Source organism: Lissotriton helveticus, chromosome 7 (genome assembly GCF_964261635.1).
Source record: "Lissotriton helveticus chromosome 7, aLisHel1.1, whole genome shotgun sequence".
Lineage (NCBI taxonomy): Eukaryota > Metazoa > Chordata > Amphibia > Caudata > Salamandridae > Lissotriton > Lissotriton helveticus.
In genome coordinates this window covers 1,157,659,613-1,157,676,677 of record NC_136068.1, presented here as the reverse complement: position 1 = coordinate 1,157,676,677, position 17,065 = coordinate 1,157,659,613, and the positions used below count along the sequence as shown (strand labels likewise).

At 44.3% G+C, this 17,065-nt stretch overlaps 1 protein-coding gene across 1 annotated transcript in view; it reads right to left on the bottom strand.

The window, feature by feature from the left end:
- Positions 1–17,065, bottom strand: part of LOC144770060 (actin-related protein 2/3 complex subunit 1A-B-like) — a 159,178-nt gene that overhangs the window by 17,373 nt on the left and 124,740 nt on the right. Inside the window, exons 6-8 of the mRNA XM_078654291.1 lie at positions 14,864–15,070; positions 14,060–14,135; positions 11,837–12,030 (exon numbers count right to left, since the gene is read on the bottom strand). Of these exons, the coding sequence (XP_078510417.1) occupies positions 11,837–12,030; positions 14,060–14,135; positions 14,864–15,070 (477 nt within the window). The remainder of the gene's footprint in view (positions 1–11,836; positions 12,031–14,059; positions 14,136–14,863; positions 15,071–17,065) is intronic.

The window sequence follows — 17,065 nt, the reverse complement described above, 5'->3', positions numbered from 1 at the left end:
AAAAAGTGTGAGAAATGCTTTTTTCAGAGATGAATACACCCAATATAATGTTGTTAGTTTAGTTACTTAATAAATTAGTAATCCTTCAAAAGGCCAGCTAGCTGTGGGGACAGCTAGCATAACTTCACTTTCTCTCACTTTTCTTCTCTGCATGAGTCTTAGAAGATGAGGCAGTCCGTAGCAAAGTAAACAAGACACTTGTTCTTTTGTCAGTTGGGCATTAAATCAACCACAAAATATAGATCTCACTATGGAAAAAATTGGAGTTCCAACAACTGAAGATTAGCGCATATTAAAGATTTCACAGAATCCACTAATTGGGTATACCGATTGATTATACTTTCCTAAATGTTGGAATTATTCAAGAAATTCCCTCGAGGGGGGAGGAGCTTCGCGCGCATCCGAGATGGCCGCGTGAGCACAGGGCTCCCGAGAACCCTCGACGCCTCCCGCATTTATCCTGGACAATATCCTGATTTGACGGAAGATCATTGAAGACACAGCCCGGCTGATGTACTAGTAGGTTCCAGGATCGGAATCGGACGTCGGGTCCCCGAGTTACGCCATCCTGAAGTTTGTGGCCTTCTCCATGGGACAACCTGGGCCTTGAGTAGTGGCTTTACCCAGATCATAATTCAACAACAACGGCTGGCGGGGATCAGTTCACAGCCTCACTTCACTTTCGGTTTCGTTTCTCCTGCACACCGTATCCCCTCTGCGGGTGAGGGCTGGTCGGGATGGCTCCTATGCCAGTTCATTGGGCTCGGAGCTAGCGACAGTTTGGCTGTGGATTCAAATTGACTCGTCTCTGCATCTGGTATTCTTGTGGGTGAATTCTAAGGAGCCATTTGGACCAGATCCCAAGCTTCCCTTCGGGGCACCCGGCTCGCCATGACGGGCAAGTCCGACGATGAAAAACGGAAAGTCAAGACCACCTTCCGAGGAGGCTCAGCCCAGACAAATGTCATGGACCGCTACACACTTTCTAAAGGAGACCCCGGTGGCATACCTAAGACACGGGAGGAGGCTGTCGACGATCCTGCGATGTCGGCGGACTTAACGCTGCAGGACGTAATGGGCGCCATTGCTGGTATCAAGACCTCTATTGGCCAACAGTATGAAGCCCTGGCTCTGAAACTGGACACGGTGGCCATTGATGTCAACCTAATTAGAACTGATTTGGCCAAGACGAACGAGAAGGTGAAGTCACTTGATCTAAAGACATCCAGCCTCACAACGGATGTGTCCGACTTGCAAACAGAAGTGCGCAACCTTCGAACTGCTAATGACTTTTTTGCTCGTCGCTTGGAGGATTTTGAGGGCCGTGCACGGCGCAACAATGTGCGTATTATTGGGGTCCCGGAAGACTCTAGTTCACTCTCTACTGATCTTCGAGTAGAGGACCTTATCCTCAATCATCTCGCACCCAAGGGCTTGAGCAAATTCTTTGCTATTGAACGTGCACACAGGGTGCCGGGGGGTCAGGCAAAGCCCGGTTTTCCCCCCGTCCGATTATCGCACGAATCTTCAACTTCAGGGACCGCGGCGCCATCTTGCAGGCGGCACGGACAAGCGGTCCTACGCAGTTCGAGAATGCTGCAGTGAACTTTTATCCGGACTTTTCCCAGTCGGTCCAGAAGCAACGAATGGGATTTCAAGGGGTGAAACGGCGGCTTAGAGACATGGAGTTGAAATACGCGATGTTGTTCCCGGCCCGACTGCTTGTTGAATACGACGATCGGACATTCTTTTTCGTCCGGCCTGAGGAAGCAAGTGATTGGTTGGACACTTTGCCCGCTCGCCGTGCTGGCCAGGACCACACTGGTGGCGCTGAGGGGGGCCTAATGGACCAAGAATGACGATGGTGTCTGTGTCCGGAGTACTATTCTCCGTGGACAGCTGTGGCTCACTGACTTCTTTGATCGTTCCCTGCGTATCCTGGGAGGTAGCGGGGACGAAGGGACCCTTTCCTCCTCTGGGGTTTCTTTGTGTAGATTAGTTGTTGTTTTTTATTGTTAGGGCGACAGGCACAATGCAAATTGGGGTGGCTTCCGAGTCTGTGCAGGGGTGCAGGGTGGGGGGGAGTTGTGTTGGGAACATTGGGGGGAGGGGGGGGAAATGTGTTGGGGTTGTTCGTTTTTTCTTTTTCAAGGCAACAAACTATTACTATTTCGGACATTGGTGTGGTGCTCGTTCTGAGATGGGAGTTCGTCGTGGGTTTGGATGGGGGTAGGGGATTGAGGGTTCTGTGCTGGAATGTGAATGGGTTGGGTGATCGGATAAAGAGAGGGGTGGTTATGCAGCTTTTTCGGCGCCTCTCACCCGACGTTGTACTGTTACAAGAGACACACTTGATTGGGAATACTTGTTATGCTCTTAACAGACGGGGTTATCGTCTTGCTGCCCATTCTGGATTTACATCTAGTTCTAGAGGGGTGGGTGTATTGCTTAAGACCTCACTCCCCCTCGAGGTTGATGATGTGGTTCTCGACACCAGGGGTCGATATGTAGCACTTGTGGGGAGGTGGGAAGGAAGAACAGTTTCGTTGGTGTCGGTCTATGTTCCTCCTGGCCTACAATCCACAACATTTGCAGACTTGGGGCGGATGGTTTTGGGTCTCCCGGAGGGTGTTCTGATATTAGGTCGTGATTTTAACTCCGTCGTCTCCGGCAGAGCGGACCGCTATCCACCCAGAGACCTTACTGCTGCGCAATCCTGGTTGGGTGACTTCCTGGAGACATTGGGGCTGGTGGATTGTTGGCGGCTTATGCATCCGGAGCAGACACAGTTTACTTTCCACTCGGGAGCACATGGTAGTCTTTCTAGATTGGATTATATCCTAGTGCCGGCTGCCCTGTCCCCTTCGATTGGAGAGATTAGACACCTGGCTCGGGGTATATCAGACCATTCCCCTCTCTGGTTTCATTTTAATTTGAACACAGACGCTGAAGGGAGGGTAGCCCCGATTAACCCCTGGTATCTTCTTAACCCCAAAACCCACACTGAATTGATTAAATCACTAGATTTGTATTTTGCTGAAAACGTGGGTTCCGTGTCCTCGCCTGTTTCGTGTGGGAAGCTTTCAAGACTGTTATCGGGGGACAGGCATTGTCTTTGATTGGATGTGCCAAGAAATGTAAGAATGAGGTAATTGTTCGTCTCGAGACAGAAATTACTGAATTAGAGACTGCATTGGAGCGAGATGTAACTCGAGACGCATTGCATATTCTCCACCTTAAGCAGTTGGAATATAAAACTTTGGTTACTGATGCGGCCAAGATGATGAGTAGGGAACAGCAGGGACGGTTGTATGATGTGGGCGACAAAGCAGGAAAATTGATTGTCTGGCTGGATAGAAAGGAGAGAGCGAGTCGTGTGGTTCCTGTGATTGAGAAATTGGATGGTATGCGTGTGACAGACCCTGTTGAAATTGTTGAATGCTTTGCTGATTATTTCCGAGCGGTGTATACCTCGGTGTCCGACAGGCCCGAGGAGGATTCTCAGTCTTTACTTAAAAATATTGCACTTCCTTGTTTGTCAGAATCGGATCGGGACTGTTTGGATGCCGCGCCCTCGGTGGATGAGGTAGCTCTTGCGATACGCTCTATTCGCTCCGGCAAGGCTTTGGGTCCCAATGGCCTCCCTATCGAATTGTATAAGCTACGACCTGATACGCTGGCACCTTATCTTCGAGATATGTTTTTGGCTGCACGAGAAAATGGCTCCCTCCCTCGAGATCAGCGTCTTGCGACCATTGTGGTAATCCACAAGGAGGGCAAGCCACGGGATCGTTGCGCGTCTTACAGACCTATTTCGCTCTTAAATGCGGAGCCTAAGATTCTTGCCAAGTTACTCGCTAATCGTCTGATTACGGTGATCAGCGACCTGATTCATCCGGATCAGTCGGGCTTTATCCCTCATCGTAACACGGCATTGAATTTGCGGCGTTTGCATGGTGTTCTCGTGAGGGCCCAGACGTTGCGCGAACCGGCCATCTTGGCGTCCCTGGACGCCACGATGGCATTTGACACAATTGAATGGTCGTATCTTTGGGCCGCACTCGCCAAGTTTGGTTTTGGCGCTAGCTTTATTAGTTGGGTCAAACTCCTGTATGAAACGCCACTGGCGCAGGTAGTGGTCAATGGTCGGGTCTCCATGCCTTTTGTTCTTGGGAGGGGCACACGGCAGGGTTGTCCGTTATCCCCGCTTCTCTTTGCTCTTGCGTTGGAGCCACTTGCTGCTTGGCTACGGTGGGAGCCCTCAATGAATGGTATACGTTGGACTCCGGACTTTGAAGATCGTATCTCCTTGTACGCGGATGATATTTTATTGTACCTGACATCTCCCCAAAAATCGCTTAACGTGTTGTTCGACGTGCTTAACTCCTTTGGGAAGAACTCTGGCCTTGTTATTAACTGGTCAAAATCCTATATTTATGTGCTCGCGGGTGGTGTCCCTCGATTACCGCGGGGCTGCCCCATCCAGGTGTCGCAGTCTGGTTTTAAATACTTGGGTGTGTTTATCTCGCTGGACCCGGCGGTTCGCTATGAACGCAATCTACTCCCACCACTCCAACAGTTGTGCTCGGATGTAGTGCGCTGGCATAAATTACCGTTGTCTCCTTTAGGGCGTGCGGCTCTTTTTAAAATGATGTCCTTACCGCGATTCCTATATGCACTTCAGAACAGTTTTGATGTGATCCCGTCGAAATATTTTCGGGAGATAGAATCCTTGCAGAGGCAGTTGATATGGGACGGACGTTCACGCATCGCTCTTCCGAAATTAACACTTCCCTGGTATGATGGCGGCATAGCGCTTCCGGATATTCAAAGGTATTATTGGGCTTCCCAACTTGCTGCCATCAACCATGTGCTGTATGGTCCGGCACTGAATCCAGCATTTGAAATGTATAGGTGGCTGCTCCCGGGTGGTGATTACAACAGGGCGCTTTACTCGGGATCTTCCCGTTCACGACTTTCGGGACCTACCGCTATAGCCGTGCGTGTATGGCATAGCGCGACTGCGGCTATGGGTTGGAGCAATAGACTAACCGGCTCTACTCCGCTTTATGCCTCCGCAAAATTGGGTTGTCTATGGAAGACGAAGGGGTTTGATAAATAGGACACGATCGGTATTAGTAAAGTGCGTGATCTTTGGGTTAAAGGTGGGGTGAAGACCTTTTCGGACTTACAAGTGGAATATCAGCTGAGTAACAGGGAATTTTTTCGTAATGTCCAAATACGCCATGCCTTGAATTCTGTGTTTCCTGTGGGTAGTGACATTCTGGAATCCTCCCCCCTCGAAGATCGTATATTGGATGGTCATGTGCCGGCTAGTACCATCTGATTGTTTTATAAAAAGATGATTAATGACCGATCGAGTTTGCTTGATCGCCTTCGGGACACCTGGATTGCTGATGGTATTGAACTTGATGATGAGGACTGGCAATCCGCGATCTCCTTTCCCAGGGAGGTTTCCATTCCGGCCCGTCTCCGCCTGGTCCAACTCAAGATCCTCCATCAAATCTATGTCACCGGCCCCCGTCTGATCCATATGGGCTATTCCGCTGATGGCTTATGTAGGCATGGTTGTGGTCTCCTTGGCACCTATCTTCATATAACCAGGGAATGCCCTGATGTGATGCGTTTTTGAATCGTATACATGAAGAGATGAATGAAGTAACGGGTGTTGTGATGATGCCAGAAGCCCGGCAATGTCTGTTGAACGCGTGGGGCCCAAATGATTATGATGTGTCGCAGCTTCGATGGGTGACTCTTGCTAATATGATAGCCAAACGAGATATTGCACAATTATGGGGGTCCCAGAGGCCACCTACAGTGACTGCCTGGAAAGAGAGTATGGACTGGTGCATGTTCAGAGAGAAAACGGTGTATATAGCAAGAGGTAGACCCAGAAAATGGGGAAAGATTTGGAACCAGTGGAACTCATACCGGGGAGATATATGTACGCCCCCAGTAGCAGAGATTCCTAGTCCTTCTCAATCGCCCTGACCTGCATTCCGGCAATGCTGTGGTATATTGTACTGTTTATATGCAATTTCGCCTTCGGCCCCCCCCTCATCTGTATTCGACAAATTTTTTCTCCTGTTGTCATGTATCTCCCGCCCTCCTTGAGCACATGCCTAATGGTTGTACTTTCGTCATATTGCCTTGTTTGTTTGTTGATGTGTTTTTTGTTGTTTTATGTAATAAAAGTTACAACAAAAAAAAAAGATATGCCCAAAAAAAAAAAAAAAGAAATTCCCTCGACAAAATCTGGACTTCATAAAGAGATACATAATCTTCATTAGCACCCTAAGTGGTAAACCTAATCATGAATAAAATGTATCTGCTAACCCAGAACTTCATTTATTTAGCTTCTTTAACATCCCTTTTGACTATGTCTTCTAGCTCTAAATAGAGCATTAAGGTCTATTCTTTCTTTGTTAGAAAACTTTCTTCCAACTCTGATCATGTGCTCGAAATGCTGTTTCATCTTTCATTGTCTTTATACTGGGTAGACACATAGAGTTAAATATTACAAATAAAATAAAAAACTCACAAGCTGGTTCTGCTTCTGCCATGCCTAAGCCAGTTCAGAGTAAATTTATAAAAAAAAGTTCAAATAAGTCCATTATCACACAAAGGGAAACATATGTGCCATTTAAAAAATCATTGTTGACTGATACATTTTATTTGTTAAAAAATTGTTTCAGAAAGATTTAACTGCGCCACTGGAAGAACATTTTAGTAAAGTAGCTTGTTATCCAGTTTTTACAAAATAAGCAAAGGTAGTTTGATTTGACTTTAATAGATCTTCAGCAACAGAGTTGATGAAAAATACTTTGAAAAAGAGGCTGCGGAATATCAGTGTACATCATCTGAAACAGTGGACATTCATTCAAGTATCTAAAAAGTATGCTGAGAAAAAAAAGAAAAAAATGGAGGCACCCTAAAAAGATACTCAAACCTCTGCTTTTTCAGGACTTGATTGAAATTATAGATGACAATAAGGAGATTTGCCTTCTTATTGCTCCTCCTGAAGATTCACCAACCAATATCTTCCTTGTGATGGTGGATCACAGGAAGATGTTGGCTGGTGAATCTTCAGGAGGAGAAATAAGAGGGCAAAATTGTTCCGTAAAACTAAAATTACAACTCATACTCCTGATGAGTCCACTATACACACTTTACAATCAAATAAGGCTTCCCAAGGACCTCACTTTTCTACTACTAGGGACATTGTTCCCTTATAATTACATTTGTTGATATTTTTTGATTTGTGGACGCATCTCTGAATAGATCTTGTATTATATCTCTTCTACACATGCATCCACAGTTATAAATGATTCATTCTGCTGGTTTAAATGGGTTAATATCCAGAATAATTTGAGTCACCTTTCCTTTTTATTTGAATTTAATTCAACTTTTGTTCCCTGTATTATTTTGGATTCTAGTATTTTTTATGTTTACCCCATACAACATTCATCATCTAACAATATCCAAACCACAAACGGGGGTCAAGCAAGTAATAATTAAATGAAAAAATCCTTTTAATCTACAAATGATGAAATCTCTTCTCTGTCATCCACGTTCCATCGTTAGGTGATTTTCTCACTATCGCCTGTGGCCCTACTGGGCATTCAGTAAGAATTCTAAATTCGACCCTTCAAAAACAAGGTGAAACAGAAGTAATAAAAGACTGGTCATGGGTCACTGGAGTGATTAACTCCACAAACCTATCAATCCTTGCATACCCTTAACTCTACCTCTAATCTATTTATCTGGTCCCTGAATGTGGCTGGCATACACACACATCTAGAGAAAAGGCTACTTTTACTCGAATCTCAAGCAGACATTATTTGTTTGCAAGAAAGAATTTGTAGTTTATTATTATTATGTTATTAGTAATCCAGCCACATTTATTATAAAGGTTCATGCAAGTGGGGGGTCTATCAATTCTCCTTTTAGTTGACAGGACTTAGAATTATGAAATGGTTCCATTACTGATATTAGTACTTAGGGTCTAACATTTATTTTTAACAGCGCTGTGTCAAATAAGAAATCCACTTGTCTATTTCTAAATTTTTACTTTCCACCAGATAATAAGAATAATGAAAGTCTCTGAAACGTCTTTGACTTCATTTCTGCACTTATTTATTTAAGTCAGGGAGACTGGGTCATAATTGTAGGGTACATTAATGACAAATTTCACATTTATTTGGAAATATCTGCTAATAAGGCCCTCGAAGAAATTCTAGCCTCAGATGGAGGACTTCTAGCTCCTCGATAATAGATGATATTGAAACTATGCCCTTTTTGATTTACTTACTGAAGGGCAGATAATCTGGAATCTTAAAGTGATCATTTACTTCTTTCTGTCAAAATGGCACTTTCATCAAAGGTGATCTATTCCTGGAATCTAATGGGTGGAAAAACAGAGATCCTCAATACAAGTGACTGGGTGGTCTAGAACTCTAAAGCTGTGCTTAAAGCAAATTAATGCTTAACCACTTTTAAAGATCAATTACAGCAAGCCACAGAGGATATTATGATTGAGCCATTTAAACATTGCCTTTTGGTTAATTCTTCCCGAATCATGGAGACAGAGAGACAAAGTAAAAATAATTAAACCTTTGTCTGGAGATGTAATAGATCTTGCCCTTTGTATGGAGTTAAACAGAGACAATATAAAGATCCTTCAGCTTGGAGAGCAAGTAAATTAAAACAATTAGGAAGCACCTGAAAGAAACATAGACTTAAAATGCAGCAAAAGCAATCTCACCTCCTTTGATAGGATTTAGAAGTTGTATCCAAGAATAAAAACCCTATATCCATCTGGCAGATTACTGCAAGCTAGTGTTCTGAAGTGAAAAATATCCCAGAAACTACCATCTCACAGCAGGCATGGCTATTCTTTATTTCAACCATTTCAGAACCTGAGCTATTTTTTCTAGAGATATATTTTGCATCACTGAGTTCACTAAATTCAAATGTGGACATTTTCCTTACCTCATGACTTTCCAATGTAATGCCCAAGATCGGGTACAGGTCACAGTGTTAAAGGCTAAGGGCCTTATTTTGAGTTTCAGCAGTCCTGGAGCAGGCGGCACGCCAACCCCCTGTTCCTGGGCCGCCAAAACTCACCGCCACGTGCCAGATTACAAAACATGTTGTGGTCTGGCGGGCAGATGGCGGGGTGGTCCCATGGCGGCACTGTTTAAAGGTTCATTGTGAACCTTAAACAGCACCGCCGTGGGACTGCCAGCGCACATTCCTGCACGGGAAGGGATGCACCATGTCGTGCATTCCTTCAAGTGCAGGAACTGGGGGGGTGCATAACTACAGGGGGGCACAACAGGTGACCCCGCATGCACCCCAGTGCACAGAGGCACAAGAGGGCCCTGTAGGGCCCCCTTTGTTGTCTCACTGCCCCCCTTTTCATGGCAGTGCAACCGCCATGAAAAGGGTGGCAGTGGGGCAACTCAAAATATGCTCTGCTGTGCCGCTGGGCACTGCCAGCATATTTTGGCCTCAAACCGGTGCCAGACCACCGTATGATCCTTGATCCGCGGTGGTAGCAGCTGTTCAGTGGCAGTCCAACTGCCACACTTATAATACTGCGGGTGGTCCTGCGGTGTGGCGCTGGCGGAACCACCACCACGACTATGGCGGTCCCATGGACCGCCATTGTCGTAATAAGTCCCTATGTAGAATTCTTGGGAAAACTATTGACCCCAGGCTTCAACTTTTGCTATACAAAAGGCTCAATTTCAAGATCTTGGACTGGTAGTTTAATTCCTCCACTTTACAAAAAAGGCATTAGAAGCAACTCTTTATTTCAGAGCTTTTTCTTACTTGATCATCACACATGAGAACACTTTTAAATACTTGAGTTCAGGATGTGCTCTGTACAAGCTTCTCTTATAATTCATTTAATACACTAGAATGTTCCTCCATCTACAATTAGAATCAAGTCCACGTCTACGGGAGTACTTTAGGGTTTATATGAAGGGCCTGGTACTGTTTTCTTTGCAGTAGTAAATAGTAGAAGTGAAGTTTGTGAATAGCATTTTGTAATATGTTTGTAGTACTCTTGTATTACTACAAAACCTACTACAAAATTCAGTTTTCGAATAGCCTCCAGGCGCTTAAATTTGGTGAAAACCTGTATTTTACACGTTTGGAGTAAATTTACACTTGGGTTCTTTGAAAAGACAAAAAGTAGAAACTTACTCAAGAGTGTAAATACCTTTTGTAATTTTGATTTGGTATTTCCTTTTACCCTTTTTCCCTCATGTCTTTCTCTGTTTTCCCTCAGCCTCTGAACACCGCTCATGCTTGTCCCTTTGTAGATTCTAAATGGAATACTGGACAGGGAGTTGGTGTTAGAATGTTATGTGAGGAATAACTGTCATTGCCAGGAGGAGCGTTGTAGAGGCAACCTGGAGATGTTGTTCTGTGTTACTTATAACAATTATTTAACTTAGAGATACTGCATCTTATCTTCAATAACTACTCACAAGTATAAGTTACCTTTGTGAATCAGGCCCATATAGTGCTTGGTTTATGAAAAAAATACTACATTTGCAACCACAAAAGATCTTGAATTGGTGCAATTGTAGTACTTTTTGAAATACACAGTCATTGACCGTAGTAGGCTTGGAAAGCTGTGCCAGTCTCATGCTTCTAGGCATACTATGGGCAAGCAAACACCCAAAAAGTGATGGGATTAATGATTGCAAAAGTCTAACCATTGGCAATGCCTTGGGGTAGCATTCCGACCCATCGTTTTCTACTCACTGTGCCACTCTAGACAGAGGCCCACCTAATGCTGATCAGTACTGACCCTGTTCATCATGGAGACAGTTGATCCTGAAACTTGGTCCTTTCACTAATCTACCCTGACAATATATTGTTCAGCACCTTCTCCCAGCCAGCTAGTCAAGGCAAGAAATCTCTAGTTTGCACCTCAAAGATTTCTTAGTTTGTACAGAATTAGAAACTATGTTGTTTTTATACTTTCCATATAGTCTTTAGTTTGTTATTAATCATCAGATACCAGTCATACTGACACAATGCAGTGGTCTGCAGTGATATTACATAATTAATTCTATACACTACATTCTTTACAAAGGCCCACATGCGTTTAGTATATTGCCAGGCTCCAGACATACTGGACATCATTTTCTTGGTTAGCATTTCACAGTTTGTGTTTTTTCCATTAGGGAAAAACAACAATATATTCAGCAATTTTGGTAAAAAAACATTAAAACATCTCCACATATTTATTAATATATGTTCAGGCTGCCTGAGATATCTATAGAACGTATGCACCAATACATATCCCTGAATGAGCTTCAAAAAATATATTTGCAATGGTGCACACAGTGGTACATGTGTATGAACACTGAGGCTGATTTTTTTGTTTTTTTAAAAGCTCTAGGGCCGGTGTATGCATTCACTCCTTCAGTGAAGGGGTTAAAGCGAACTCCAGAGAAGAACAGTGAAAATATATCTCAGAAGGTGTATGTGATGCCTTTTATAGTAAAGAATAGCTATATCGCTTCTCACTTGTAGAAATATATAGGAAAACATTTTTACAAATAAAGCAAGAAACAATAGGTTTCTTTTTTTTTTATTTCATTTTTTTTTATTGAATTGAATAAGTTTCACATGTACATTGTATACAGTTGTCTTTCTTGGGCTGCTTTACATGTATGTTTGCTCAGTGGTAGCAAAGAGAGAGAGAAAGAAGGAAGAAAAGAGAGGGGGGTGTGTGAAACAATAGGTTTCTTTCAAACGTTTCCAAAAGAGCAACCCACTGAAAACTCGCCTGATGCTGTTTTGGTGGAGTGTGGCCACTGTAGGATCCTCGTTCTCCACTGTGGCTTTCTTGTCCAGATTCCGGAAGTGCTGCATGGCTGACATGTTCCCCCTGGAGCTCTGCTTCTGGCCGCCGATTTTTCCAATGACCTCAATGTTGTCTGGGCTGCTGTATGTGAAGAGGTAGGGGCAGCAATCGTGGCCCTGCGAGGGGGATGCAAGGGCAACATGCTACTACAGTATGTAAAATACTTGCATAAAAGAGACTGTCCTTCAGTGTTCCGGTGAGCTGAAAACAATAATGCGATTGATGTCATTTACTTTTGAGAATGTACTACAGATTAAGGGGCATATTTACAAGCCCTTATCGCCCCTTTTAGTGACATTCCTGTGTTGATAGGGGCTTTGCCTTATTTGCAAGGCGGCAACCCCGCCTTGTACATAAGACACCCTTTCTCACTATACTTAGTGTGAAAGGGATGAGCAATGGGTGTTGCGGTGGGCGTTCTGCTGCAACACCCATTGATTTAGACGTTGCCCCCTATTTACAAGGGTGGTGTAAATAGGATGCAGAGCCAACATTTAGACCAGGGAAAACCTGGTCTTAACATGGCAAAACGAGGAGAAATGCTTTATTTCTCATTGTTTTTGCTGTTTCTATGTGTGCTGCATTGTGCAGCTACTAAGCGCGGGTGGGGTAATAGGGATGAAATCCGGGGAATACAAAAAATAAAATTAAACAGACTTACCTGGGTGCCGCCGTGTGCTGCCACCTCTGCTCCTTCTTCTCTGCGCTGCAACAGGAATCTCCCAGCCTCCCTGAATCCCTAGTCCAGTCACAACGCTGCCTCAAGCAGCGTTGTGATTGGTCTGGCGTGTGATTGGTCTGATCACCATGGATTGGCACTCAGACAGGAGCTTGGAGGCTTTGCATGTTCTTCACTGGGCTGTGTAATGCAGCCTGGTGGGGAAGATGAAAAGTGCGCATGAGGGTTTGACCGGTCCTTTTAGGCCAGCCAAACCGTCATGCCCACTTTACAGTGTGCTTTACGCTCCTCCTCCTGCCCCCTGCACTGGCCAGCCTGGCCCACCTTCCCAGCCCGCACCTGAGCAGGAAGGAAAACTAAAATGATGAAAGCGTTAGTTATTATGGATTTAGTTTTCTTTTTACACTGTTTGCAGAGCAGTCAGTCGGGCGACGCTCCTCCTCTTTAGCAAAGGAGCCGCCGCTGCCTGGTACCTGTATTGCCGACTTTAAGTGAAAAAGGGTAAATAGACTGAGTGAGCAAGATAGAAAATATTTAACCTTTGTGAAGGTTTAGAACTGATTTCTCGATTTACAGAGACCCGAGTAGTTGAATTAGTCTATCAGTATGCTGCACCATCCATGTTATTCCTGAGTGCCATGTCCTAGTTTTATCTTATGTCTGCTATTTCTTGGCCCAATGTCACTCAGTTATGAGGGTACCTCTGACTATTCTCACCTTTAACTGTGCCACCCTGTGCCCTTGCTTTCCCTGTCCCAGCAGAGTCACCTCTGGGGTTCTGTGATACCTGATCTTTCTGCACTAAGGAAGGTATCAGCCAGCAGAGCAAGGGATAATTCGGTCAAAGCATCCAAGATGTGCCACTCAGCATCAAATACACCTTACAGATGCCACGTACCAACCAGCCCTGCATCCCCTCTGCTACTCACCTCACTTCAGAATTCAGTCACGTCAAACTACAATTCCAGGATCCCACTCGATCACTTCCAGGCTGGATTCAGACTGGTAAGATAACTGAGGCCATATCTGTTTTTTTCCTTTCTGGGTGGACTGCCAAGGGACTGTGATGGAATCACCATAGCTGTTTGACTGGCTCATTTACATCTTTGGGCTGCATTCCTTGCCCTACAGCAGCTACTGCTGCTCCAGGGTCTCTCGGTGATGGGGAAGCCAGGTACTGCATTAGAACGGATAGAAGTGTATTGCTTCAGTCCTAGTCAGATATGCTAAATGGATGCTCTGCAGGGCTGGACATTATTGCATTTACTGTTTCATTCTTAAATTCAGCCATTGAAACTTCGTATCCCTTCATTAATAGATGCTTTATACAATCCTGTATTAATTAATGATATTATGTAGTGGAAAAGGAGACAGTATTTTGATATTTTGCATTTGTACCCGAGGATACAGGACCGAAGCCGTAAAAACACATGTAAAGCATGCATGGAATAAGGCATCGCACTCACAGCAGCAATGAACTGGTTCTCGGATACAAAAATCACGCTCAGGAAAGGGAGGAACTCGGTCTTCAGCTGGGTCACACTACAGAAAAAGAAGTCAGAGTCATTCACTCGCACTCAAGAGCTGTGTCTATCTATAGATCATGGAGACAGGGGTCTGACTGGGACAGAAATCAGGCCCAGAAACCAAAGTAAAAGTGCCCCATTAGTGAATTAGGTTGCTAAAAAGCGGCCAGTGTGTGCAAATTGAGACAGTTTTGAACACCAATCGTGCACCAGGGTTGGTTAAATTATGCAGCAAAAAAGGCAAATCATTGAGTACAGCGCAACATATTATGTGACAGTGTTGTTGTGACATTTTGTCACTTATTATTATGGTTTGAGCAAAAGCTTAATCTCCTTAGCAGGTTAACACCTAAAAACAGCGAAAGGTGAACAATTAACCATTGCAAAGAGGCTGCAACCTTGCAGTACCGCGCGCAGTGGGTTCTTCAAGTAATTTTTTATGTGTCTGGTCTACAACAAATTCATTATTTTGGAATTTGCTGACTGTGCAGTAGACAATAAATTATATGGAAAAAATACATCCATAATTAAGTGGTAAACACCACATAATTGCATTATTCCTACTGCCCTGGCCACAGGTCATGCGTGTGCTTAAACATTTTTTTTATGTATAACTGCGTGAATCTTTAAATGTAAACATTATTTGAGGGGGACTGCCCCTACTTTCTTCAGCTCCATCCTGCCAGCCCCTATGTGACCCCCAAACATACATGCAGACAGACCTCCTGAAGTGCATATACTTACACCTTATCTCTTGCAGCATCGACCACGGTGACAGTGCTGTCATGACTGACCCAGGCCAGGCACTGCCCACTGGGGGAAAAGCAGGCACTGTGCACCCACCCGCCGCTCTCGCCCTTCTCGAACAGGAGCTCGCCAAAAGGCATCTTGGCGCCCCAGGGCGTGGCACTGGGTCTGTCTTCAATCTCTTTCACATAGGCGGAAAAGACTCTGCCAGGCAATAAAACAGGAAGAAACTCGAGTCAAAAATGATATGGAAACATTTTATGAAACATAGATTGTGCAATGTGATTCAGTCCAATAAAATATAGACTGTGCTGCTCCCCCAGGCCCTTGCCTGGCCAGATCTTGGCAATATCACCTTCCTGATATTAATGATCAGCTGTTGGGATTCATCAATCCTTAACTTGTCGAAAGGATTGTCCCTCTGGCATTTAAACATGCCACGATGCGTGTACTTTGAAAAAAATCAATTATGGAGCCCAAGCCCCCTGTTAGCTTCAGGACCATAGATCTGCGACCTGCAAGGGTTTGCCAACATACACCTGGGGAACTCCTTGGAATCACACAGGATTCAGGACAGGGTAGGAAAGGGACTGAAAACAGGGCCGGGCAACAAATGAAAAGTGGGTCCCATTAACCAATGAAATAGATTTAAAATGGCCCACATTTACAAATCAGAGGAGTTTCAAACTTGCCAAGACATGCTGTATACATGTGTCCTAAGATGTGGGACGCTGCACACATTTGTGCTAGCTGCAGGCAAGGTTTGAGGTAATATCAGGGAAATGCCTCACCAGACCATAAAACTGTCCCTCAGGCAGTCAGAAAAACAGCCCACCCACTGACCTATCAGGCCAGCCCATTGGGGATTGCCAGATTGCCCTGTAGGCACAATCATTGCTACTAGTGGCTGTCAATGACCGTAGGTTGGCAAGTGATACAGGCAGTGTCAGGACCCTGATTAGAGGTGTTGGCCCAAATCAACGCCTTCGCTCATGCCATTCTACTGAGTCTTTAAACTGCAGTAGAAAATACGACTTTTTTAACAACTTCCGGAAATAAACTGACAGTGACATCCTTGTCGGCTCATGACTTGATTACATAGAAGCCCCATATCTTAGCTTTTAAAGCCCCAGGAATGTGGATGCTCACTTACATTTAAATACCTGTAGGTTGGCCTCAGCCATTCCTTTACTGCATATTCTGCTCTGCAACTTCTAGGTCCACCACTGCTCAAAATGGATGCCAAGGCTTTCATTGATTATATCAATAACTCTCAGCAGCACTGCCTTGACTGTCAGAGCACTCGCCTGAACTGTAATACTTTTCATGGACTTCGCCAACACTTCTCAGCACAGCTCCCATAATTGCATCAGATCATACATACATTTCTTAAAGGGTTGATCTGCTTTTAATAGAACAGCAAAGATACTTCTTTTGCCGGAAGCAGATTTTCTATGATCGACTAATTGTGCCTTTCTATGAAAAATGAGAGTGAATAAATGAGAACCTTCTTTCCCTCTAATCCATCCCCGTTTGTTGATGGTGCACCAGTCTAATTTCCTTCTCACACTTTGACTAGATAAACAACTTCCAGATACTTTAATGGAATGAGCCTAACAGGGAACAGTCCCTAATTCTCCAGGACATTCCTGCATTTGGCATTGTGAGAGATGTGGAGAGACATTGAATGGAGAACAATAAATATTTCACCATGACAAATGTTTTGAATGCTTGATAGTGACTTACATTAATCCTTTAGCATTTCAATCACTTTGTCACTCAATTACATTTCCTCAGTCTACACAAAACTCAGCCCTTAAAGATAGCAAAGTTTCACATCTCTAACCATGCATGAAAACTTTGAGCTTCCTTGATAGCCCTATAGTTGCTGAACTGTTTAGTGAATCACATGAGATCAGTAGCCCCTTGCTAAGAGTTTTTCAGCATCTACATCTAGAAGGTGTGGATCCTAACACATTCAGCTAAACCTTTCACGCTAGAGCTAATAAGCTAGGTTAGAATTAAGACTGCAAAATAGCAAACTGCATAGTGTTATGTTATTTTAGGCAGCATTCTTAAATCACATTGTACCCTTATGCTTTGGTTTCTCAGTGTAGCGGGCTCTCTGGATTGTTGGTTTCTCCGTGTGTAGTGTTTGTGTCTCTTTTCCAGGGTTTGCTTCAGCATCCGTATTAGTTT